This window comes from Haematobia irritans, chromosome 1 (assembly GCF_050003625.1).
Source record: "Haematobia irritans isolate KBUSLIRL chromosome 1, ASM5000362v1, whole genome shotgun sequence".
NCBI classification, from domain to species: Eukaryota; Metazoa; Arthropoda; class Insecta; order Diptera; family Muscidae; genus Haematobia; species Haematobia irritans.
The window spans coordinates 154,571,377-154,598,032 of NC_134397.1; the positions used below are offsets into that span (position 1 = coordinate 154,571,377).

General features: G+C 31.6%; 1 protein-coding gene and 1 long non-coding RNA gene across 7 annotated transcripts in view; one reads left to right on the forward strand and one right to left on the reverse strand.

Moving 5' to 3' along the window:
- Positions 1 to 9,977: 9,977 nt before the first annotated feature.
- Positions 9,978 to 26,656, reverse strand: part of tws (protein phosphatase 2 regulatory subunit tws) — a 52,447-nt gene continuing 35,768 nt past the window's right edge. For 5 of the 6 annotated variants that reach the window (XM_075291958.1, XM_075291961.1, XM_075291962.1 and 2 more), the window contains exons 3-5: positions 14,333 to 14,484; positions 13,469 to 14,272; positions 9,978 to 11,257 (exon numbers count right to left, since the gene is read on the reverse strand). In XM_075291958.1, coding sequence (XP_075148073.1) covers positions 10,889 to 11,257; positions 13,469 to 14,272; positions 14,333 to 14,484 — 1,325 coding nt within the window. In that variant the 3' untranslated portion in view covers positions 9,978 to 10,888. Of the gene's footprint in view, positions 11,258 to 13,468; positions 14,273 to 14,332; positions 14,485 to 23,584; positions 23,698 to 26,656 lie in introns of those variants that run through there. The other variant, XM_075291959.1, reaches the window with a different exon arrangement.
- On the forward strand, positions 11,329 to 21,867 carry LOC142222036 (uncharacterized). Its single transcript, XR_012718247.1, has 3 exons — positions 11,329 to 11,562; positions 21,276 to 21,352; positions 21,442 to 21,867. It is a non-coding gene; the product is annotated as an uncharacterized LOC142222036 (long non-coding RNA).

The following is a 26,656-nucleotide window of genomic DNA, read 5'->3' on the forward strand; positions in this document are numbered from 1 at the left end:
TAAAATTTTCTGAAAATTTTAGTAGATTATTTTTGGTTCGAGTGGCAACCGTGTTTTTAATACGCACCGAAAAAAAATAAACTGTTTTATAGGAAGTATAAACTAACTCGAACGAAAATTTAACTAAATTTTACTTCACATTTTGAGATTTCCACAAAGCGTTGTTAAAACCAGGAAAATGTAATGCCCTGTTGTACTTTTTAACTGCAGTTCACGAAATTATACCCTCTTAAAGAAGAAGAAATGAACTAAAATTTTGGCGCCAATGGCGCCAAATCATGACCATTTTAACCATACAGTAGTTCATTCTTACTATTTTTGGGAAATTTTCATTTGTTTTAGTTCATAGTGAACTTATGTGTACGGTCATCGAACTTTATACTCACGTTTAGTCATAAAATATTTGAGACATACTTACAAAACCGAAAATTTCATTGGTCTGTGGAAAATTTCGCAAAAAATAATAAAATTTAACTAATATCAAATATTTTTTTTACAATAAAAATAAATTAAATTTAGCGTTAGTTTAACACGGAAATTTTTTTCTGCGCGATAAGCACTCCTTTTTCCCTGTTGTGTCTTAATTTGAGAAAATTCAGAATTTTGCGACAAACATAAAGAATATTTGTTTTACAAAAGCACTTAGATATTAAGTTTTTGTTTCAAAAAAATTAAAGGCTTTGGAATAATTAAGTTAAAAATGACTAACAAAATTTACGTTTTGCAGGCTTAGCAGATATTTATGCAGTATTGATTAACAAATTCCTACGAGTGATTGAAATTGTAACATAAATGCAATTCGCTTTCCTCGAATTCAAAATTCACTTTCGAAGAAACTATAGAAAGGAATTTATTTATTAATTGTTATAACAAAAAGGAATCTGCTCACATTGAGGTTGCCTTTTCAACATTTTAAGAAGAGAAAGGACCAAGGGTTTACCAAAAATATTTTTTGCATTGTGTGAATAATGTTTTGTTATTAGAACTTCGGGTACACTGAAAAAATAGTGAACCCACTAGGAAGAAAAATTTCGGTTAATTTTAGAAAACTTTGAATATTTTTGGAAAATTTTAACTAAACAGTATTACAAACGTTGGAATTACGCCGATATCACAAAAATAAGTAAATAATTTTCGACAAATTTGAGATAATTTATTAGACATAATTAAGTTTTTTCACTTGTTAAAATTTTGTAGTTTGAAGGAAAAAATTGGAGTTTAAAATTGCAAGAATGTCTTTAGTGGCATACAAATTCATAATGAACGCATTTGTTGTAAAATTTACAAATTTAAAGAAATAATGAACAGAAATACGAATTTAGTAAATCTTTATGCTTAATTTATGTATAATTTTTCCCGTTTTTAGTTAATTTAACTAACGTACGTATTAGAGTAAAGGAAACTTTCTCTAAACATAGTAATTCCATGAACTAAAATAAAGTTAAATTGGCTTTAGTGAAATAGGGAGTTCACTTTGTTTTGAGGGTACAATGTCAACAAAATTTTTCAAATGACTCAAAATGTTTTTTCAAATAAAATAAAAATAAATCACAAAAATTATTTGTATCAATGTTTTAATTGGATCAATTAATTATTTAATTGATTTTGGGGGGAAATATGTTATTGCGTTTAGAAAAAAATTCTAAAAGAACAATAACCACAAAATTTATACAAAAATATTTACTATTACTCCTATTTTAATTAAATTAATTTTCATACCAACGATGTTTTCTTTTGTTATTAAAGTTGTGTCTAAAATTTTACAGCAAAAAAATAAAACAAATTTCATGAGTTTTGTTTTTCAATTTCATTGTTAACATTTTGTCTTTATTGTTGTATTTTAAATTATTTTGTATTGTTTTTGTTGTTTGTTTTTAATTAAATTATCATTATTTGCTTGCAAAACTAAATAGTAGATTTGTTTAGTTTTTCGTTTTTCCCCTTCTGTATCTTAATATGTATATATATAAATTTTGTTTTTAGCATTTCTTTGACTGCTTTCATAGGTTTCTTTTGCTTTATTTTGAGTTAAATTTAATGTTTTTTTGTTTTGGTTTTTCCTTCATCATCATCATCATCATTAAATGCTAAATAATGCATGTGTGTGTTTTCAAAAAAGTTTTGTATGTAAATATCGAAAATGTAGGCAAGTGTCTTTATGTGTATTTATTTATGCCTTTTTTATCGTTTTAATATTATTTTATATGTTGTATGTCTATTAGTTTATATTGTAATTTGTCTGATTTTTCATGTTGTATTTTGTTTTTCATCAATAATATTTACAAAACTTATTGCAAAGTCATGTAAATTATAGAGCGTAAAATATGCGATAATGTAAAATAATAAAATCATAATGAATCCAAAATATACAATTTAAAAACAAGTTCTCAAGAACTTTACTAAAAAAAATTGTTTTAAAATTAAAATGTGTTATCTTACTTTGAATATTTAGGACTAACGTAACTCGAGTAAACGGGAAACAAAAATTGGTTCTAGCCGAGTTCATCAGCGAGCATCCTAGCTTGTTAAAGAACCATAAAAAATTGTGCATACACCGAAAGAATTATCTTCGTAAAAAGAACAAAAAATTGCATTAAAAGTACGAAGTTTGTCATTGTTTTACAACCAAAGTAAGTTTTCATTAAAAGTACGAAATATTTCGTACTTTTTACGAAGAAAAGTTCTTCCAATTGTTTCATAGTTGCACTGGTAGAAAAAAAGGCGGTATGTGGCCATTACCGTTTGGTATTAATAAATTGATTCGCGTTACCTTTTAATTTTGGTACCACTATGTATCAAATCATTTACATCCGGTATTATTGTGGTATTAACTATCACAACGCCGTAACACATGATATGTAGACGTTGCGAGCAATTGTAATTGGTCGCCTTGGTAGTTTAGTTTTTTTCATGCGGCTAGTAAATAACAATAGTTTGGGATAAGATGACGAAAATTAAATGAATTCAGAGAATATAGCGAAGTATAGGTAAGTATAATATTTTTTTAGCATTATTTATGTTTTCTAATTCGATCATCCTTTAATTAGATGCGCAACTGACATACAAATACCTTCCAAATACAACAAAAGGCGACTTGAGGGATGCAGTGCCTAAATTGCGACATGGAGAAGAATTGGGAGAAAAACTTTGGATGGAGAAATGACTTGAGGGATACAGTGCCTGAATTGCGACATAGAGCTGAATTGGGGAAAAAACTTTGAATGGAGAAATTATTAGGTTTTTGTATGTACTTCATGCATTAAATGAAGTACGTAACAAAGACATTTTACGTGTTTTTTATTAAACTAAATATTATTAAACCAATACCATTTAGGTATTATTTGGTAATACCGCACTGTTTATACATCAATACCTTTATGGTATAAATAATAGTACCGCTTAGGTATTATTTTCAATACCATATTGGTACTTTCATGCTTTGCCTACCGCCTGTACCATTCGGTATTGATATTGTACCATAAGGGGTTGGCTAACTATCAATAAGTTCGTACTTTTTATGATTTTTTTTTACTTTTCATGTAACAATTTCGTTCTTTTTATGAAAATGATTCGTACGTTTTATGAAAATCTTTCGTACTTTTTTCAAAAATGTTTGAACGTTTAGAAAAAAAAAATGTAGTCCAAAGTGCATTTGGTTGTAGTAACAAGTTTGAAAAATGTCATCACTACTTTACATCTTAAGTTTTTGAATAATTTTTAGTTTTATTGCTTTACTTTTATTCATAGCATTCTATCACCCAAATGAGAAATATTTAATTTTCACAAAAATCATGAAATTTGAAGAAAGTTTCGTTAAATGTACGAAGAAAAATTAATGTAGAATATTTCGTAGACGTTTGGTATATTCGTAAAATGTTCTTCGTAAAATTTACGAAAATGAATGAAAATTTCGTTGTTTTAACGAAGAATTCTTGGTAAAATTAACGAAGAGAATTCTTTCGGTATACGTATGTCCACATAAGGTCCCTGTAATTGACCAATTTTTTTTACAAAACATGTCACGAGTCATGGTGTTTTGTCGAAAAACAAGGAGGGGTGCTAGGTGGATTTGCCAAAGTCGAAAAATAAGCTATAGAGAAGGTCTATCACATAAATATTAAACATTTTCCAGGCCCCTTAAAGGTAGGTGTATTTTCGCTCTCCTGTAAAATTGAGTTTTTAGACTTGTGGGGTTTTGTCATAAATCCACATTTTAAATAGGTTTTTATTTTTTACAATTCAGTTTGAATAGAGAAAATCCTGTAGAAATATTAAATATTTTTCCGAACCCGTACATTGTGTATATAGAAAAATTTATAACATATATCAAAATGTTAAATTGTTGATAATAGACGGACGGTCAAAAACACAATGAACTTTGTTTTTTAAAACATTTCTAAAAGTGTACAAAAAACTTTTCACTTTGTTTTAAATGTAAACGCTGATTAGATTTTGTAAACCTATGTACAGTGAAACCTCTGAAAGGTTGACACCCACGGTCGCCTAAATTTTGTCCACAGAGAACTGTCCGCATTTATGAGGTGACCGGTTTTAAGAGTATCCAAGTTTGAGAGGTTTCACTGTATTTTTAAAGTATTTCCAAAATGTTTGTTGCATTATTTTAGATTTATAAATATAAAAAAAAAACATTTTTATTTTACGCATAGTATTTTTAGATTTATCATTGAACCAATAGATCTATGGGTAGCTATTGTAATTCCTTATATTATATTTTAACATTGTAGGTATTGAAACAAGAAAATTCTATTGCAATGCATACACATTACATTTATATAAATTTGTTACGAAATTAAAAATCCACATATGGATCATAAATGGAAGCGAACAGAATTTAAACATCAATTAAAAGCATCGCTTAAATTGTATAACGTTTATAAAACAATAATTTTTATATGCAAATTATATATCTTTTATCCTAAATATATATTTGGGTTTCTTTAAACAAAATGGCTTATTTTATATATATTATTATATATTAATATTTTTGATTTCTTAATGATAAATTTAAAGCTTAACAGTCAAACCGTTAATGTCTGTATGTTAAATTTACCCTTACTTTGGTTGACACCCTCTACACCGACTCCTAATATTTTCACTGCAATATCTTTATTTCTTCTAAAATGTTTTATATTTGACGAAAAACATTACATGCCGTTGATGGTGATGCACAGTGGAGATTAATATAAACTTTTTTAACAATATCTCAAAAGTCGGTTGATTCAAAAATTTCTATAGAATTTAAATTGATGTAAATGGCTCAGTTGACTCTGTACAAGAAGTTTCGATACATTCTCTTGTAAACCCATTTAAAGTGAAGAACGTGGTTTCATTGTGAGGTATAGCCAACATACGTACAGTCGGATACCCCGATTTGAGCGCCGTGATTGACCTTAATAATTTATGTACGTAAATTATCGAAGACCAAAATGTCTTATTTTTCATCCAATCTGCAGTATCGAAGGAGGCATTGTCTACATCTCAGCAAAAAATATTGGGAGTTGATCTAAAGGCACAACTTTAAAAGCACTTTCCAAAATGTCCTCTCAAAGATTTTCTTTATTTTAACTACACAGTTATCGAAGGCCAAAAGGTCTTATTTTTCATCCTATCTGGAGGAAATATCGAAGGACGCGTTATCTACATCTCAGCAAAAAAAAATTGGGAGTTGATCTATAGACACAACTTTAAAAGCACTTTCCAAAATGTCCTCTCAAAGATTTTCCTTATTTTAACTACATATGAATGTTTTAATTCAATTTTTTATAACTCGGTTTTTTCACATTTTTAATGGGTAATTAGTCCACATCGGTCCATAATTATATATAGCCCCTATATAAACCGATCCCCAGATTTGGCTTTCTTTATTTTAAACAGATTACGAATTAATGAAATGGTAAAATTTATTAAAATTTTGTCGAAAAAAAATGACGCCAAACGTTTGAGACATGTGTTAGAATGAATTAAATATCATAAAAAAATATTTGGCAAAATACCATAGAATTTGTAAGTTCTTATCTATCCTATGTCAAGCCCATTTTAAATTGCGTTGCTTCTGTGCTAATTTTGCACCACTTCCAAATCCAAAAAGACAATTTTCAGTACTTTTTTGGCAACTTTTTTTTTTTTGCTGGAATATCACATAGAAAAGAAATTCTCAAGCTTAATATTGTTTCTAGATTTCAATATTTCGCAACAAATATATCAATTTTTAATTATTACATATAAATTTTTATCACTGATATTCTATCAAATTTCAATTATGGTAATTTATATTGAAAATCTCTATTGAATTTAATGATAAAATGTGTTCAATGGTTAAAGGTTTTTCCATCATATATACCAACATATCTTATGTTATCAACAAGTATCAGGAGAACAGAAAATACAATAGGCACAAATTGATCTCGCCGAAACATATAACTAACATTTAGCGCGAGAACAATAACCCACTTAATGCTTAAAAATAGAGTAGTATCACTACGACCCAGCAAAAAAAGCGTCGCCAAAAAAGTAATGGAAATGGATCCGGAAGTGGTGAAAAATTGACGCAGAAGCGATGAATTTAACATGGGCTTGTCACAGGACGGAAGTCCTACATTTCAACAGCCGTTGCACTGAATTTGCATAAACTTCTTTAGGTGTGATCCGAATTCAATGTTTTGGATGTAAATTGAAAAATTCTGTGATATTTTGTCAAATAAATACTTTTTATTATTTTTTATAATTTTTAATGGATTCTAACGCTTGTCGGAAACGTTTGACCTCAAATATTTTCAAAAATTCACAATTGTTTCAGAATGGATTTAGCATTTTTTTTTTTTGGACAAAATTTAAATGATTTGTACCATTTTATGAATTCTTACACTGTTTTAAACCTATTTGAAACAGAAAAAGTTAAAATTACCCATTAAAAGTATGAAAACCCCAAGTTATAAAAAATTGAATTAAAAGAATTCCTGGATAGTTAAAATAAAGAACATCATTGGGAGTACATCTTCTGGAAGTGCTTTTAAAGTTGTGCCTTTGGAAGAACTTCCAAATTTTTTAGGTGGGGATGGTCTACTACTGAATTGCACCGATTTCCTCTAGTTTTTTCTCTGATGTTGGATTCATGTATATATAATTGTCTTATCTATGATGTGTCTGTGTATGTGAGCAATGCTGTCTGTATCTTATTTGTAGTTAATTCTCTTCTCGGTGGGGACATTATAGATGCAAAACATCTCTAATCAGTAATGCCAACTCCCGATGGGCTAAAAGCACCAAAAAAAAATCTAACATCTAAAGTCCCACAAAAAAAAACTACTGCATCCAGTTACAATTCAATGTAGTACTAACAAAAAATAAACTTCTATTTCTGGATTAGAATGGATTACTTCAAAGAACTTTTATAGAACTCTGGATATGGGTATTGATTTGAAGCATTTTTTAATTTTGTAAAATTATGTTATGAACATCTATCCAATTGTACAGCTTTATATTTTTAATGCTTATTTTAATTTCATTCAAATTTGATGTATGAATTTCATATTTCAAAATACATATTGTTTTTTTTGAAAAGGAATTTGTCGACATTACATTTGGAAATATTCTCTAGTATTTTAGTATTTGAAGGGTCTATTCATAATTCAATTATAAGTGCTTTTGTCAATTTAATACAAACATTTTTAATGACATCTTTATCATGTTCAGAAATTTTGCACACGTCGCTACATTTTTCAAAAGAATACCCTAAAAAAAATATTGATTAAAAAAGGGATCAACATCAGCTTCATAAGAATCAAATTCTATATTTGGAAATATAGTTGACTTTCTTAAGCTTTTCACAGATCATTCTGAAAATGTCGTCAATCAAACTGAAAACTGTTCATTTGAAAAAAAGCACTAAATGTAAACGCCAGAAAGCACCAAGTTGGTGCTTTTTTGTGAAAAGGCACTAAAAAGGCAATTTGGTGCTTTTTTGAAAATCAAAAAGCACTAAATTTGGTGCTAAAAGCACTAAGTTGGCATCACTGTCTCTAATGTTAGTCGCTTACTGTTGCTGCTCTCTCTCTCTCTCTCTCGAACACTATCACATCATCAAAGTTCCAGAGATGTTTCTTTATCGCACAGTGTGTTGCCAGCGCTTTCTTTATGGATTGTGTGCATATTGATTTCATAGAATTTCTGCTCTCTCTCGAACACTTTCACATCGTTAAAGGTCTGGTGATGTTTCTTTGTCGCACAGTGTGTTGTCAGCGTTATTTTTTGAAGTTACTGCTGCGAAGTTTTATATCTGATTACGTGCCTATTGTACTTCCTGTTCTCCTGGTACTTGATATACATTTGATAGAAAATCCTTAATGGTTGGTCATTCCTCACATACACACAGACACATCATAAATACAAGAGGGAAATCAGTGCAATATCAGTAGCAGACGAGAGTAGGATACTACTCTATTTTTAAGCATTAAATGGGTTTTTGTTTTTCGCGTATATGTTAGTTATTCGTAAGTGTTCTATGAGAGTTGTTCGTGCCTATTGTATTTCCTGTTCTCCTGATACTTTTTGATATACATTAAAGCAATAGAGAGTATTTACCACAGATTTCATAGAATATCTACTCTCTCTCTCTCTCTCTCTCTCTCTCTCTCTCTCTCGAACACTCTCACCCCGTCAAAGTTCTGGTGATGTTTCTTTGTCGCACAGTGTGTTGCCAGCGCTGTTTTTTTAAGTTTGTTACTGCTGCGAAGTTTTATATCTGATTGCGTGCCTATTGCATTTCCTGTTCTCCTAGTACTTGATATACATTTGATGAAAAATCCTTAATGATTGGTCATTGCTCACATATACAGACACATCATAAATACAAAAGGGAAATCAGTGCAATATCAGTAGCAAGCGAGCGTAATGATTCTACTGTATTTTTACGTATTAAGTGGGTATTTGTTTTTGGCTTATATGTTAGTTACTCGTAAGTGTTCTATGAGAGTTTTCGTGGTTATTGTATTTCCTGTTCTCCTGATACTTTTTGATATACATTAAATCAATATAGAGTATTTACCACAGATTTCATAGAATATATGCTTTCTCTTTCTCTCGAACATTCTCACATCGTCAAAGTTCGGGTGAGGTTTCTATTGTATTTTCTGTTCTCCTGATACTTTTTGATATACATTTCAGAGATTTTCTCGTTCATATCGATTCATAAATAGGCATCCGATCCGAGATACATCATCTATGAAGGTCATTAAAACAATGTTTATTGTATTCGATCACGAATTAATTTTTTTTAACTAGCCAACATCCTGTATTGCCAGTCGGTTCTAGATAGATTCATGATTTTGAATATCTAGATCCTCATTTTTCATGAGTTTCAAATTCATTGAATTTATCTAACCAAAATTTTGGATATTGTAAAAAAAATCTCCATATTGTGCCTTGACAGCCGATATAAAATAATTTTTATTCATGCTTTATTTGTTTACATTCCGTGTTCTATTTATGATGTTACAGCATAGATATTAAAACGCCTTAAGTTTATTATTCTAGGTGTTTTTAATATAGATACTGGGGGAGTTCGATCGAAGCATTGAGCTACGGTCATAAATCCCACAAATTTTGAAAATGTGTTATTTTTTAAATTTAATTATTTTTCAATCTGCTTTGAGCTTAAAAATCTTGCTGTAACACCACTAAATTGTTAATTGCTATTTAGTGGCAGTCAAAACGTTATTCATTCAATCACAAGCCATTTTGGTCAGGCCCAAACCTTTTCCTTATACTAATTTCCGTCCCTTCATTTAGTTTTAATATCTTTCGTCATTGTTTTAAAAACAGTTTTCAGCCTATCTTAATGTGTATGTGTGCTTTTCTTTACCACTGCTCCAGAATATGTAAAAATATTAAAAAAAAAAACACACAAAAACAATATTACAAAGCATGCATCAACCTAAAACGAAATAAAAATCAAAATATTTGAAATTTTTGGGATTTTGTTTTTCTTTTTATTAAAATTTTTATTCTTATTTCTTTTTCAGATGAATGACGTGTATTGTTGTGGGACAGAGAGATAGAGAAGTAAATAAGCGGTAAGGGGATTTTTTTTGCTTTTGTTTTCTTCTTTCAATATTTATAATAATGATATCTTTTTTTTAGTTTTTTCCAAGTTTTTGTTTTTATAATAACATTACAAAAAACTAAGCGCTTTTCTTAAAAAGAAACGCTTATTATGCTTAATCTTTAATTATTTTGTTTTGTTTACTTTTTTATAATTTTTCATTTGAGTTTTATATAAAATTAAAGTATTTCCTATAAAAACAAAAAAGTTTTAAGAGTACGTTGTTGTTGTTGTTGTTTGTTTTAGAAAAAGGCATTTTTTTTGTTTTTGACACTATGGCATATGTTTTGTTTAATAATAATATAATAATAATAATTAAAGAGTACAATGAGATAATCAAGAAGAAGGTAGGGGTGGAGAAGTGTAGAATACAAATTAAAGAATATGTATAAAGCTTTTCTAGATGTAGAAGGAGAGGTGTAGAAGCCAAAGATAAAATAAACAAAATACATGAGAGCAAAATAAGGCTTATGGAAAACAAGAAATATTTTAACAAATTGAAAAGGCATTCTAACTTAAGACCAGGTTTCGATAGAGGTAGGAAAATTATTTTGTTGCAATTAAGAAGAACTAGTAGTTTATGGGGTTTGTTCCTTTAAGAAATCGATTATAAAGGCAGATTTTGAGTTTATTCTTTTTGCTTTTTTAGGATTCGGATTTTTTTCTTGGACTTTGGAGAAGGAGGAAAATTGTTCTGAACATGGTGTTTTTGTTGTATAGAATTATAGAGTATATAGTAACAAAATATTGTTTGTAAGTGAATGTAGGCTAGAATTTATCCTGAAATATGAACAAATTGTTGGTGGCTGCCACAGCGATAATATTCTCTTGCGGATGCCAAGCTGTATGTAGGATTTTCTTATTGAAATCTAAACAATCAACACTGATTTCATCTTTTTTTCGTTTGCCACCTGTGCAAACTTTACGTGGCTTTAGCACCGTCTTCGGTTTGATAATGTCTCTAGAGGCCTCTAGGGTGACATCTTTTTTTGTATTACGATCAAATACACGGAAAAAGTTATTATAACTTCCGGTCATTATTGAGGTATCTTTCCCATTCCAACAGCATTCGAATTTATCGAAAATGCAATCATTCTCATAGAGAGAACATAATTTCGCCCTAAGATATTCATGGACCTGCAAAGTAGAAAAGAAAAACAGGATTTAGACATATTCTCTCCTATTATATTACACAAACATTAATAAAATGTTTATATCTCTTAAAAATTAATTAATGATTCAGATCTTATATCTGATTTATATAATTTCATTACAGGAAAATCAGGATGACGTATATTTTTGTATGGAGCGAACCACAGTGATCATAACTTTAACTGTTACCAATAATGTTATTTAACCCAGCTGGTTAAATGGACTTACGAATTTAGTCTTGCATTTATGAAATACTTTACGACGGTTGACATGTCAGAAAAATTAAAATGGTAAGGTAAATATTGATGTCTTCTGATACAGATCCAGCCTATCAAAGTCCACTATAATATTATATAGTAACATCGCCATTTTTTCTGCAAATGTACACACTTTCCATTGTTGACAGTATTTGTAGGTAAGTAATAGAAACCCTTTTTTTTAGAATTTCCTCTAACAAACGGTTATCAATTTATTGATCATTTGTTTTTTCTTTACTGCCATTTCCACAAAACGAAAGTTTTGTGCAAAGTGAGTAGATTTGGGATTTATGTTCGACAAAAAATTCGAACGAATCGAGGTGGATAATCCCAATTTTGGTGGTAACGTTACGTTTTCATTGGTATTGATTTTTTGTGTTACTTGTCGTTTAGACCGAGCTTAAAGAACCCGAAATCGGTGTTTGTATGCGAACGAAGACTAGATTTCGGATATCGGAATTCGGCGGTAAGACTTCGATTGATATATTCTATAATCACAGCATGTTTTGTGGCGTTGGTTGCTAAATCTATGTTGATGGTTGGCAGTTGAAAAATCTCCAATGGAAAATAGCGCCTCAAAGAAGGATCGATGATTACCGCCAGGTCGGATGATTACCTTCTTGATAACCCCAGGTGTTTCAACATCAACATTGTAACTTCGTCCTCAACGCCTTGAAAGCCTAAGTCAACAACATCGACTGAGGCATATCATATAGTACACAACGAATGCAATCAATGAATTTCCGCGACCCTCTCTTTCACTCACACACACTCTTTGGATCTGTCGACGTCACGTTACCAAAACTACGGTCTGTTATCTCTTCTGTCTGGATTCGAGATGTCCTATAAATGGGGTCCATAATTTGGCTGCACTGGTAGTTAACAACGTAACTATATTCTATACAGGTCTGTCAAGTTAAATAGATTAAACCACGTTCTGCACGATGAACTAGGATATCCGCCAGAAAATTTCTTGTGCCTCGAACAACTCGCCATATATTTTATTACTATCGCATTATTTTTACGGGATCATACTACATTTTGAACGCCGAACGCATATCAATGAACATAAACCAACTGGGATGGCTTCTGAATCAACAGATTTGACGATGCAGTGAGTTATCAATCCGTTGTTTCGGAAGTCATCCCAGTTTGATTTATTTTCATTGATATGCGTTCAGAATGTAGTATGAACGCGTAAAAATAATGCTATAGTAATAAACTATATGACGAGTTGTTAAGGGCACCAGAAATTTTTTTCGGATATCCTAGTTCATCGTGCAGAACGTGGATTAATCTATTTAACTTGACAGATCTGCATAGAAGATAATTCCGTTGTTTGTGGGGGGTATAAAGCCTCAGCACCGAACCGGTAGAATGTAAATCTAGGAAACACAGGAAGCTCTGTTTCCTAGATTTCCGCTCGATTTATCGCTCCCCGGAATCAAAATAAGTTGCAGAATCAATGTACCTTCTGGAACTGGTACAAAAATATTGAGAGTAAGATGGTTAGGCGGTATATATTGATGTGCACAAGAAAATGCTTGAAGGTCGATTAAAGACTGATTTTGTACAAGTGTAATAATTACAATCAGTACTATAAAAATAAATGAGGATGTGAGTATCCGAAACAGCCATTTTCTCGTCATTTGGATACATCGTTATTTTTTCCATAACACAAAAAAAGTAATAATTAAGCCTACTTATAATAAGAATTTATATCAACTCATAGAAAAAAACAACTTTGAAAACATTTTCCCAATCTCAATTACATTTTTCCACAATAATAAATAATAAAATATCCCGACTGCCATATATGCCCTAGAATTGTATCCAGAATATATTTTTGACACATAACTGTATTAAATTGTATCAAAAATAAAGATTTAACACATTACTGTGTATAGGTAGTCATATACTGTGTATATACACCACTTACCGGATAAGTTTCAATAGGTTTTGTTTCCATATGCAAATCCCATACTTTAATACTCAAATAATCTCTGGAGATCATATAACGGCCCGAATTGCTTAATTTCACATCGCTTATTGAACTAATGATCTCACTGAAGAAACTACGATTTGTTGGATTTTCCGGCTCTTCAAATTGTTTACTATGTCGATCACAAAGGGCCGACGAACGCATGTCACACAAACGAATTGTGCCTTTTGAACTTGAGTACACGAACACATTGCACTCGGTTGGATGGAACTCAGCTGCTGTTATCACCTCTGTCAATTCTTCCATATTCGTCGGCTTGATGTCGACTATATTAAAACTTTGATCGGTTACTTCCAAATGCCACAGATTAATTCTTAAATCATCTGCCGATAAATAAGTCTCTTGATCTGAATTAACACTAATCGAATTGATGTGATAGGTATGGGCGTTGGCAAAAATGCGTCTGGGCGATGCTTCGACCATTAGAGGGATTTGTTTTACAGAAGGAACTCGTAAGGCGGTAATATTTTGTGGGTCCTTCGTTAGGCCATTTTCCTCTTTGGTATTGTAGCCTTCGAAGGATTTGTCGCGCTCGCTGACTTTCCACAATTTGACGGTTTTGTCATTGGTTGAAAGCAGGAAGTGTGCAGGATTTTTTCTTCGTAACCATCGTATTTTATTAATTTTTTCTTCAATTTCTAATGATTTGAGATAATCGAATTCGGGCTCATGCGATTGGAATGTCGAATAGACATTATATTCACCACGTCGTGGATTTGCCGTTTTAGATGCAGGATCACGCTAATTAGAAAATACAAATGAATTATATAAGCATTATAAAAGTCATTGAAATATACAGACCTGGAAAATAACAACTCGTCCACCTTTATCGCCAGTTGCCAGCAACTCGCCATCGTGATTGAATTCAACACAGGATATAATATCTGCATCAGTTACATCATCGTCCAAGGCGCCTTTTATTTGTGAGAAGCACCAACTAGCTTCTCCATTACCTAAAAGAAAAGGAAAAAATATTTTATGGTTAGAAATTTATGTTAAAAATAAATATAATATAAAATTTAATAAATTGCATATAAATTCCAACGATGTTGTTTTGAAAATAGAAAAATCTATCGGCTCAAAGCCGAGGGTTTGAATAATTGAGCTCTCTTTTAATTTATTTTACAAATCTGATAGCTTGTTTTATTTCGAAATCTCGTTTTCCTACAACGCGAGAAACAGATAACTAACGCCGTCTATTGGAATAATACAAGATTTCATTATGGGCATTATGGGAATCTGTACCTGTCCCATGTGCATTAGATTCCATTCGCTGAACACTGAAAATATATATGTAACTATTTTATCCCACTTTTTGGTTAATATATTTGAAGTAATCAAAAAAAGCCTTTTTTTCATTTGGAAAATTAAAATTAACAAATAAGTTTTCATAAGTTTACTAAAACTATATAAATTAATTTTTGTAGTTGCGTTAAATGTAAGCTAATTAAGCAAAAATTTTACCCAATTTTTGCAACGCGTTCCATATTTCTCCCTTTCTTGGAATATTGTATTAAGTGACCACCACCTATCCACATTGTCATTTTACAGTTTTTCATCCGAATATTGGTGAGATTGATTTGTTTATTGTTTTTAATCTAGACTAGGATTTTGCATGTGCTACTATAAATGACATACAAATAGAAATGAAAATAAAATAGATGGTAATGGCGTGATCAATAATTTTGTTCCCAAGGTTTCCATATTTACCACCAGATTATTGTGTTGTGGAAAGGGTAAGTAAACCAATAGACAAGCTAGCAACAACCAAACGACAGTTTGTTATCCTCCATTACATCTAACCAAACAAATCTCTTTCAATAAATGTATTGTAAGTTTCATTTATCATAGCCACTAGTTGTTACTACTATTTTTACATTGTTGGCTACACCCAAAACCGTATCACTGGTTAGTCTTTTAAAGTAATATGAGAAAAATGAAAAAAAAAAAGCGAATCAAAACATCTAACCCGTTAGTTAGGCAGGCAACTCAATATTTTAGTCTCACTTAGACTATTCAGTCTAATGTGGTACCACAGATGATAAACTTCTCTCTTATCAATGTGTGCTGCTCGATTCTATGTTTACCTCAATGTCATTTGTATAGGCGAGTCCACAAGGCTTTTAACATTGCGTGAAATCACTTGGAGAAGCTTTGAAACACTCTGCCGAAGGTGGACATTGCACAACGATGGCTCTCGATAGTTAGCGATGTATTATGCATCGTCAGTGTGGTCCCAGTGTGTATAGTTGCCACCATTGTCAAATCACAGAAACTCCAACTATAGAGCTCGACCGAAGCCGAGTTTTTTGGCCGAAGCATCAAACGATGTTCGGTATAAAAGATAAAATTACTCAATCGCTTCCTACCACATATGAAAAACTCATGTAGACATTCATAAGTGCAATTAGATCGAAAGTAATCGATGGCAAATAGCTAATAAGGCATTTCCCAATTGTGACCCCTATAAGTCTATTATTCTTCACGACAAAATAATTTAAAGAATTAAAATTTTTTCAAAATCAGCTGAACTTTTCTTGCAGCTAACCTGAAGCTACTAAAAATCGTAAAAGCGTTCAGTTAAACAGTCTCATGAAGCTGAACCGATTCTTCGGTAGAGCTCTACAGTACTTCCTGAGTTGTTTTCACCTCCACACCAAACTAGTCAGTGTCGATCTTCAATATATGGAGAACGAGATCCTGCGTGACAAGTCAGCTTCTGATAAGGATTCATGAAAATAGTGTGTCAGGCTAGGTTACTAATGGACCAACTTGCGTAACTGGTGTATGTCGCATCTGCAACACAGAGCTATTTACACGACACACGTTAAGCTATTCTACCCTTCATCGGATTACTCTAGATACGTCTCATTTTAGTCGCAGATGTATACAAGAATCGAAAAGTAAATGGTTTAAAAATATCTAGAAATTTTACAATTTTAATAATCATAATATCGAGCTACAGTGGTGCACCTTTTGTATACAATAGGTGATGGGTTCAAACCCAGTTTCGACCAAATACCAAAAGGAGTTTTCAGTGGTTTTCAATGAATTTCTGAGTGTATTTAAAGCTTCTCTAAGTTGTTTCAATGCAATGTAAACGCCAGTAGGACTCGGTTGCAGAATGGTACCTTGTCATTGAGCTAAACATTCAACACTGTGGTATATAAATAGTCTAAGTCCACAAAAAAAATCTAATTCAATCACGATATTAATTGATCCAATTAATTGTTTAATTGAAATACCTTCAATCACAGAAATGATAGTATCAATTAAATATATTAATTGATAATTAATAATTTTTGTGATTGATTTTTTTTTTCAATTAAAAAATTTGTTGAATCAATTAAATTTTTAATTGAATATTTTTTAAAACACAATTAAAATTTTAATTGGAATAATTTTCGTGAAATCTTTTCTGTGTAGCCAAAAATATCGGGCTGCCAATGTATCTCACCTAACCGTATAATCATAAAGAATATCTTTTCCTAATTTCAGAAACGATTTGCTTTGATTCGGCCGAAAAAATGAAACTACCAAATTCCTTCGGTCAAGCTTATTTACTCAGGATGGTCGTATTGAAGGAAAGAAGGAAAAACTAAAGCGCACAAAATGAAATATTTAAACATTAACCCATTCCCTGAGTGGAGGTACAACAAAGAAAACCACGTACCAACGACACTTTTGAATATTTGCTCAAAGTGGCCCTCAATGATAAATCTGTGTTCACTTCGTTTTTTTTTACATTTTTGTGTGTCTAACTGGAAAAAAGGCTGTAAATGTAATGTTCACATAATGGTTTTCCCCTTACACATCATGACTGTCTGGTGACCTCATTGGTTTTGACTGTAGTTACACTACCAACGACAACATCAAGTACTAATATTGCCTTTTTTGACTGAATTTTTATGTGAACTATGGTGGCATGAAAAAGGATCAATGGAGTACAAAAAAACAAAACGAAAGCACGTGATGGATATTAGCTACAAATGGGAATAAAAAGTTAATAAAAGACAATGGTTATTATATTTGAACAATTTTAGAAGCCTACACTAGATAGCATTTACGTTTTTCATATAATCACCAAACATGTTATTTTCATTGAAATTGTTCACTAAAGATTATAGATGAGTTTATCATTTTTTGAATACAATGAAAAGCCTTTTCTTATATACTAACTTTTTCATACCGAAATATTGATCTAAGATCTGTGTTGATCAACTATTGAAATCATTCTTTCGAACGAAACGAGATAACGGCCTGTAACTTTACACCAATAGTTGTTATTGATGTAGATCAGATAGAATTGGAAATGGGCCATATCAGATCATATTCGGGTATAGTCCCCATATAAAACGATCCCGAAATTTGACTTCCGACCCGGTATGAAATTCGCAATCAGTATCACTCACTTACAACCAAGGATATATTTCTCCTCATCAGCTCATAATTATATCCAGCACCAATAAAAACCGATCGTTAAATTTCATTAATATCACTCCATATCGGTGTAAAATTATATGTATATAGTTCTCGCATTAACCTATCCTTAGTTTTAATATTCGTACCTCTGTATGTGGTTATTTCATCATAGACTTTATAATTTCCGTAAAGTTAGTATACTACTGTGAGTAAAAAATAGTATATAAATCAATTTGTATGCCTAATATTTTACCCTAAATTAAATTTAAAATTTCTTTAAAATAAGAAATTTTTACTCAAAAGAAATTTCATAATCTTTGCTTTAAAAATAATTTTCATTAAATTTGGAACATGAATCTTTGAAATTTGCATTTGAAAGCAAAAATTTCATTGAATTGAAGAAAAAAAATTTGATTTAAAGAAGTACTATTTAGAATAACTAAGATATTAAATATTTGGATTAAAGATAAGAAAGCTTCATAACAGGTTGGCTGGTATTAAATGCATATTATTTTTATATAGTACCAACCTTCAAATGATTCGTGTCAAAATTTGACGTCTGTAAGTCATTTAGTTTGTGAGATAGAGCGTCTTTTGTGAAGCAACTTTTGTTATTGTGAAAAAAAAAAAAATGGAAAAAAAAGGAATTTCGTGTTTTGATAAAATACTGGTTTCTGAAGGGAAGAAATACGGTGGAAGCAAAAACTTGGCTTGATAATGAGTTTCCGGACTCTGCCCCAGGGAAATCAATAATAATTGATTGGTATGCAAAATTGAAGCGTGGTGAAATGAGCACGGAGGACGGTGAACGCAGTGGACGCCCGAAAGAGGTGGTTACCGACGAAAACTTCAAAAAAATCCACAAAATGATTTTGAATGACCGTAAAATGAAGTTGATCGAGATAGCAGAGGCCTTAAAGATATCAAAGGAACGTGCTAGTCATATCATTCATCAATATTTGGATATGCAGAAGCTCTGTGCAAAATGGGTGCCGCGCGAGCTTACATTTGACCAAAAACAACAACGGGTTGATGATTCTGAGCGGTGTTTGCAGCTGTTAACTCGTAATACACCCGAGTTTTTCCGTCGATATGTGACAATGGATGAAACATGGCTCCATCACTACACTCCTGACTCCAATCGACAGCGATCGGTGAACCGTCTCCGAAGCGTGAAGGGGAAAACCATTAAGAGTGACTATTATATGGCGTTATTGGAGCGTTTGAAGGCCGAAATCGCGGCAAAACGGCCCCATATGAAGAAGAAAAAAGTGTTGTTCCACCAAGACAACGCACCGTGACACAAGTCATTGAGAACGATGGCAAAAATTCATAAATTGGGCTTCAAATTGCTTCCCCACCCACCGTATTCTCCAGATCTGACCCCCAGCGACTTTTTCTTGTTCTCAGACCTCAAAAGGATGCTCGCAGGAAAAAAATTTGGCTGAAATGAAGAGGTGATCGCCGAAACTGAGGCCTATACTGGCCCCCAGCGACTTTTTCATGTTCTCAGACCACAAAAAGATGCTCGCAGGGAAAAAATTTGGCTGAAATGAAGAGGTGATCGCCGAAACTGAGGCCTATTTTGAGGCAAAACCGAAGGAGTACTACAAAAATTAGAAGGTCGTTATAATCGTTGTATCGCTCTTGAAGGGAACTATGTTGAATAATAAGAACGAATTTTGACAAAAAAAAATGTGCTTTTCTTTGTTAGACCGGGGACTTATCAGCCAACCTGTTATGTAGGCAAGGATTTATTGTTAGGACTTTATATTTTTAGGTTACTTCTTTTAATTAATAAACCATTTTTTACTTTAAAAAACTGCTAACATTTCGGTATTTCCTTGTTTATATATTTTAATCATATAACTTAAGAATGGAAATGCTACGTAATCAATATCCTGGAACGTATCCATACATGGTTTGACAAATACATATATTATTGTCGTAATATATATTTTTGCAATTTTAATTTCGAGTTTTGGTGGAAACACAAAACATAGAAGCCATCATAAATAGGTACTAGGGCAATACTGTATTACATTGGTTTTGGATTTCTATAACGAAACAAAAATTAAGAGGTTTTCTTCTGGGTAGCAGAATAACAGGAATTTTATGGTGGAAACCATCATTTTATATATTTATTTATTTATTTATTTCATAAAGAGTCAAGTCGCTAGACCATATATGACCCAAAAACTACACAATTCTTTGAGTAATTGACTTAATTTATAACATTAATTAGAATAAAAAATATAATAAAAAGAATCACCGGCTAGGAGTCCGATTTTAATTTCATCTAGATAGTAGGAAATTTTTATTAGAAATGTGAATATATTATTTTGGTTTTAGAACCACAATATTTCTTGTTCGCCCACATCAAAGTACACACACACTGACCACATAGTGGTTGTTTAGGTCTTTCTTAATGAATTCAAAATATTAATAAATTTTAATTTTTACATACAGGGCAGTTTCGTAATCGATTTTAGACAGCACTGCACAATAATAATACAGTGAAGCCTCTTAAAGGCGGAAACCCACGGTCGCCTAAATTTTTTCCACATTTGGGAGGTGTCCAGTTATGAGCGGTTAATTTTAATGTGTTAATATAGCAAACGTCCCCAGACAAATATCCATATTTGAGAGGTTTCACTGTAATAATATCGGAACACATACCTATAAATGAACATTTAATGTAATTATTTTACAGATTTGCTATTTTAAGATTTCGCAGTCACACCTCCTTGCCCACCTTCTTATAAAAAATGCACTCAATAATTTCTCATCATCATCTGTACAAAAAAAGGGTAATAGCTATATCTAGTAAACAATCAATACAAAATAAAAAATTCATTCAAACCAACTTTTCTTAGTACACTGAAAAATTTCTGGTACAACAATTCAATGGTGGAACTACATATCTTAGTTCCTTGATCTGGATAGAAGCTAACACATCGGCTTGTATCCAGATCAAGGAACACAGCTACTAGAATGGGAGGTGTCCAGAGTGATCTGGTGGTAGGTTTAGTTGGGCAAGCGAAAAGGTAACGCGTGTAATGTGGCCTTTGGGTGCAGATGAGACTACCGTCAGCTGCGCTGCTATCAATCACTGACAGGCTGCACTTGGCTGATCCTCATTGGCCCCAAACTACCCTCGCCTGCCGCGGGATGTTCGGAATTTGGTGGGAACGGAAGAAAAAACGGAATGCAAATATTTTCTTTCGATTTATATAATGTGAATAATAAAAGAAGCATATTCGATTAATTATGACTTCGTTTCTGCGGTTTTCTAATTATAATATTTTGTTTTTATTTGCAGTTATATCAATGGTGATTCTTTTACATGGTCTTACAAAAAGCTGGATATAATTAAAGTGAAATTGAGAATATTTAAAGGTATTTAATCTTTAATAAAAATAAAATTTAAGAAAACTATTTTGTTTTGTTATTGTTGGTTTCTTCTTCAATCATTATTATGATTTCAGCTTAAAACCATGCGTTGACTAAACTACTGGAGGAGCTTAACCAACTGAGGAATTTTTGTGAAATCGATGTATCTAAAAAGCCCTTTCTGTTGCAATATGGTTGGATACGATCGTTTCAGAACTTCCTCACCAGCATCCTCTACTTGCAAAGAAACTATCAAGGGTGATACTAAAATTCGAGTTTAGCCTCGAAAATCAAAAATAAATCTGTAAACTCAGAATAAAATTAATATTCTTTTTGATAAATGTTATTATAACTTAAAGGGGATCAAAGAGTTGTAGTTAAAATCCGAAGATCTGATGCTCTAAAGCAGCCTCTGAATGCTCAATATTGGTACGGATATGGACGATCTCTAGTACACATTTTATATATTTTTATTTTACATATATTTGCTTATATACAATTGAAAGATAATTCAAGATATAAAATTTTGCAAACAAAATCAAATATTATTAAAGTTTTTTCAGTGTGCTAATACATGTATAGTAATAATGAAGAATACCTAATAAACGATTGCAACGTTTAAACAAAAAGAACAACCAACAATTGTACATGTCAAAGGTAGGTGAACTTTTTAGTGCTTTCATATGCATGTGTGTGCTAAAAGGAGTAAGTATATTTGTAGTATGGCCAAATGGAATACTGCAAAGCAGTGAGCCAACCACAAAAGCTCTCGCACAAAAACAATTGATCAATTGAGGAAGAAATTATGACAATTTATCCTCCACATACATATTCAGTAGATAAAAAGTAATTGACTAACGAACTAATTTATATAAAATTTTTGTCCGGATAATGATTTTTTTTAAATAATTAATTTCATAAAATGTTCGAAACAATAGAAAAATAGTCATACACACAAAAGCACTTTTCTTTAAAATGAAGACAACGAAATATAGGTCAATACTAATTTTGTAAAATGAATGAACATTTTTGAAGAATTACCTCAACATTTTATATTATCTCCTTTTCCAAAAACAAATTAAATCTGTAGTTTTATTTAATTCCGAGAGTCCTACAAGAAACAATGATACACTAGATGAACAACTACGAGGTTCGTAAAGATAACATTTATACGAATTTCGACCTTTTGACTATACCGTTAAATTTTGACGACAAAAGAGAACATACTCTTTTGCTGAGCTGTCAGAATAACAACAGTTACATCACATTTTTTATCTTTCAATTTATATATTTTCATTAAAGTGGGGTTAGGTTATTATCATAAGTTTAACAACACCAAAAGTAATTTGGACTCAATTTTAACCAACATCAAAAGTCAATTATACTCGAATTTCAAAACAATCCACAGCTGATTAGACGAGTTTTAACATTATGGAAATTTTACTTTGACTTAGACAACAACGCGACGTTCGAGAGCGAATGAAAATGCAATGAACATTTATGAACAGGTGGCGCAGACATTTCAAGAAAGTGACACACTTTTTTAAATAAAATTAACAATTAAACGCATTTATATCACAGTTTTATGTAGAGTTTTGATGTAATTTTTTAATTTAATTTTCACAATAATTTTATCTCTATTTTATTTTAGCCCATTCCTTGAAATGTAATGTAAAAAAGATGATCTAAATTATTCTGCACTAGAAAATTTTTTTGCCTACTTTTAGGCGGAACAATCGTCCGCCCCTAAATTGTTTTTAAATGTATTCGACTGGAAAGCCCGATTGTTTGTTAAAACACGGATTATATCCGCAATCTTAATGGCATTTGGGATGAAAATGTATACATAAAAGTTATTAAAAAGTGGCACAAATATTTGAAAAATTTCAGATGTAGTGGCACAACAAAAATGTGGCTTGAAAAAATGTATAAAAATTTGCCACTAAAGTGGCACAACGAATATGTTTGGCAGTAGATGAACTATATATACGTAAAACTATTTACTTTTCTTCTAAGAAATGTCAATATTTTAATGTAAAAAGTTGAAGAGTTTTTGCATATTTTTAAGAGCTAAGGTTTTAATTTTGTTTTTGATCTGCTATAGAACGTGATGAGCCAAACAAAAAATAATGGCAAACCAAATCAATGTTTGTACTTCCATTTTATAAAGGTATATCACACATATTTCAAACGAATGAAATCAGCAACGTTATTTCAAAATAAAAAAAAAAATCTCACATATTTTTAAATACTTCATCGGGTTTCAACAGGGACGTATTCAAGTTACAGATCAATTTCTCACTAATCATTCAACGTGTTAAACTTGTAAATTTAATGTAAGCAAGTAGAATATTTTGACTATGTATATATGCGCAAACTGCATTGTTGTATACGTTTCACTTTGGTACTGAAATATCGTTTGTGAAATTATTCACTATTCACGATGAAACGATTTCCCTTTTGCCGCTTCCTCTTCTCTGTAAATTTATACCAGAAACAAATTTTACCATTAAGTTAATGGGAATTTTTCTTAGAGGGTGCTGAAGATAAATGTCTTCTATTGTTTTCTATTTTAGAATTGCAAAACAACACATATATATGTATACACCAACGTTCTGTTTTGTTTTACTTTATAATAAAACAAATAAAAGAAATTTGAAAGAGTATCGAAATATCATACTTTCGGTTACATTCTTGTGAAAAATACTTTTATAAACGCACAGTGGGTTAAAAAAATCTAAACACCAGCTTCACTGCAGTTGATCTTATATAGTATAGTATCAAATCGGTCCATGTTAATAGATCTGTCTCTATGGATGCATGAAAATAAAAATAGACTGGTGGTAACTATCGTTCGTTAATATACATGTGACTACAAAAGCAGCCTATAACCAATCTAAAGCACTTTTAATAAAAAATGTCATATTGGTTTACATGGAATGGCACAGGTTAAGGGGGTATAAACATATTGCGGAGGTTGTAACAACATGGAAAAGAACTCAATTAAAATTCGCAACATTTGAGAAGGATGGACAAGGGCCCACATAGACTTTTCACCCCATTGCGATCGCACAAGTGGTGCATTTCTTTCTTATAAATAAGTGCTGCTGATTCTATGTTTTGCTCAATAACGAGGGACCTTCTTTTTACAGACTGTTCTAAATATTCCATACGGCAAATGGATCAACCCCAGGACCGGCCAGACTCGGCTATAAAAATAGAGCTACCTTGTCACTGAGTTAAACATTTAATCGGACAGTAATCAGTGACAAGAGAGAAGTTCACCACTGTGGTATCGCAATGGAATGAATAGACTAGCTGAGTCTGAAACCTGCCATATGCCAAACCTAACCTAATGTAGATTGTTTGATTTTTGAGGTTCAAATAAAATAAACTGTTAGGTTTCCCACTTCTCCTCAGATAATTTTTAATTCGTTTCAAAGTATACAATTTATACGATATTACAAAATCTTATTCTCTGAGCGGGATTCCAGGATATTTGAAAAACATTCCGTTATCCAGAATATGGAAAATGTCCAAGAAACACTACTTGATATAGATACACCTAGACCTCGGTTTGCGTTCTTTCGAAGTTGCGTCGCTGTTGAATTAGTACTAGTTTCCACTTTGCGTCGTTAGATTTTCAAAGCTGCTTTATTATCTATCTCCAATCTTTGCATAGTTTGCCATAGAAACTCATAACTCACTTTGCGTCGTTTCAGTTTGCGTTGTGTTTTTTTGGAACGTATCTGCGACGCAAAGCGAGGTCTAGGTGTATGACTAAATCGTATAGAAATTGCTCAGAATTGTATGTTGTTTCATCAATTCATTAAAAGATTACATCGAAAATATCCGAAAAAAAGTAAAAATTTTCTCCAAGAGTGGAACGCATATACCATACCAGCAAACATCTATAGAGCACACAGTTAATTTGTCTAGGTATTATCATACTAACTTGTTTTTCGACAAAAAAAAATCTAATTTCATCTCTTTTTAAAGGAAAATAACCGAATGATCGTCCATAAAACAGACTCTTGATTTTGATTAGGAAAGAAAACCTCCCCAGTTTTAAAAAGTTTAATTTGAGGAAGACTTCGATTACACATGCTACATACATACATCTACATGATTAGGACAAATAAAATCTTTATACTGATTTTATCGCCTAGTAATATAACACCGGTTCTTCAAATTAAGATAATCCACAAAATTATACTCAGTATCTAGGTATGGCACATGGTCCTTCGCACTTGAAAAACGCTATAAGCCTTCTATTTCTAAAATGTCTGACATGGTAAACATGACAAATCACAGCATTCTCGCAAAATAAACATTCTAATAAGAAATTGAAAAAATAAACAAAAATACCAATAGAGTACATATTTTTCGAAAATAATGCAAACAAAATAGTAAGAATATAATAAAATGGCAAGCAAAGATAATATAAACAAATCAAGAACTAGTATCTAGTTCTCCATGGTAATGGCAATGTGGGGAAAAAGCGGGTGATATTCGTTTGGGTATGAGGGAATGTAAAAATATAATGGGCCGATAACAGACAAGTCACAAATGAAATAGAATATAAACAACAAAGTATAAATAAAATACGACAAAAGACGAGGAGCAAAAAACGCTACGAACAACTGACATCACAAAACATATAGACGACGATGATGACGCCGCCCGCCAATTCAACTGGTTGGTCGATTGATCGTTTTTTCTAATGCACTACCAAAAATGATCTTTGTAAAACTACGATGACGATAATCACAGCGATAATAATTAAGCACGAACCTAGTTAATTAAACAATATAATTTAATAAATATTTACGAGAACATTTAGCAATGTTGTGTGATGCCAAAGTGTGAAAATTGCTTGTGAGCAAAAACTGCTTAGCACGAACATTTTGTTAATTTTGATTGCAACCATACTGTTATGCCGGCCTATCTACTACTATAATGTAGACCAAAAAATTCAAGCACATAGATATTTTTAAACTCGATTTGTTTCGACAAGAAATTAGCATCTCTCTCATACAATATGTACGATTTTCTTATGGCAATGCCGAATTATAAGAAATGATAGACGACATTTTAAATTTCAAACGAAAAGGGAAATCATTGTGAGGTGACGATTTTGTATTTGAGAAGGCGAGACAGTACCTCCGCGGGGGCGAAATAAGTCTTGCTAACTTTTGCCGTATACTTATAAGCGAATTTACGCTTCAGCGCCTAATATATATGAATAATCCATACAAAATAAAAAATAAAAAAAATAAATCCTCCAGAAAAATTCTTACAATTTTTCCG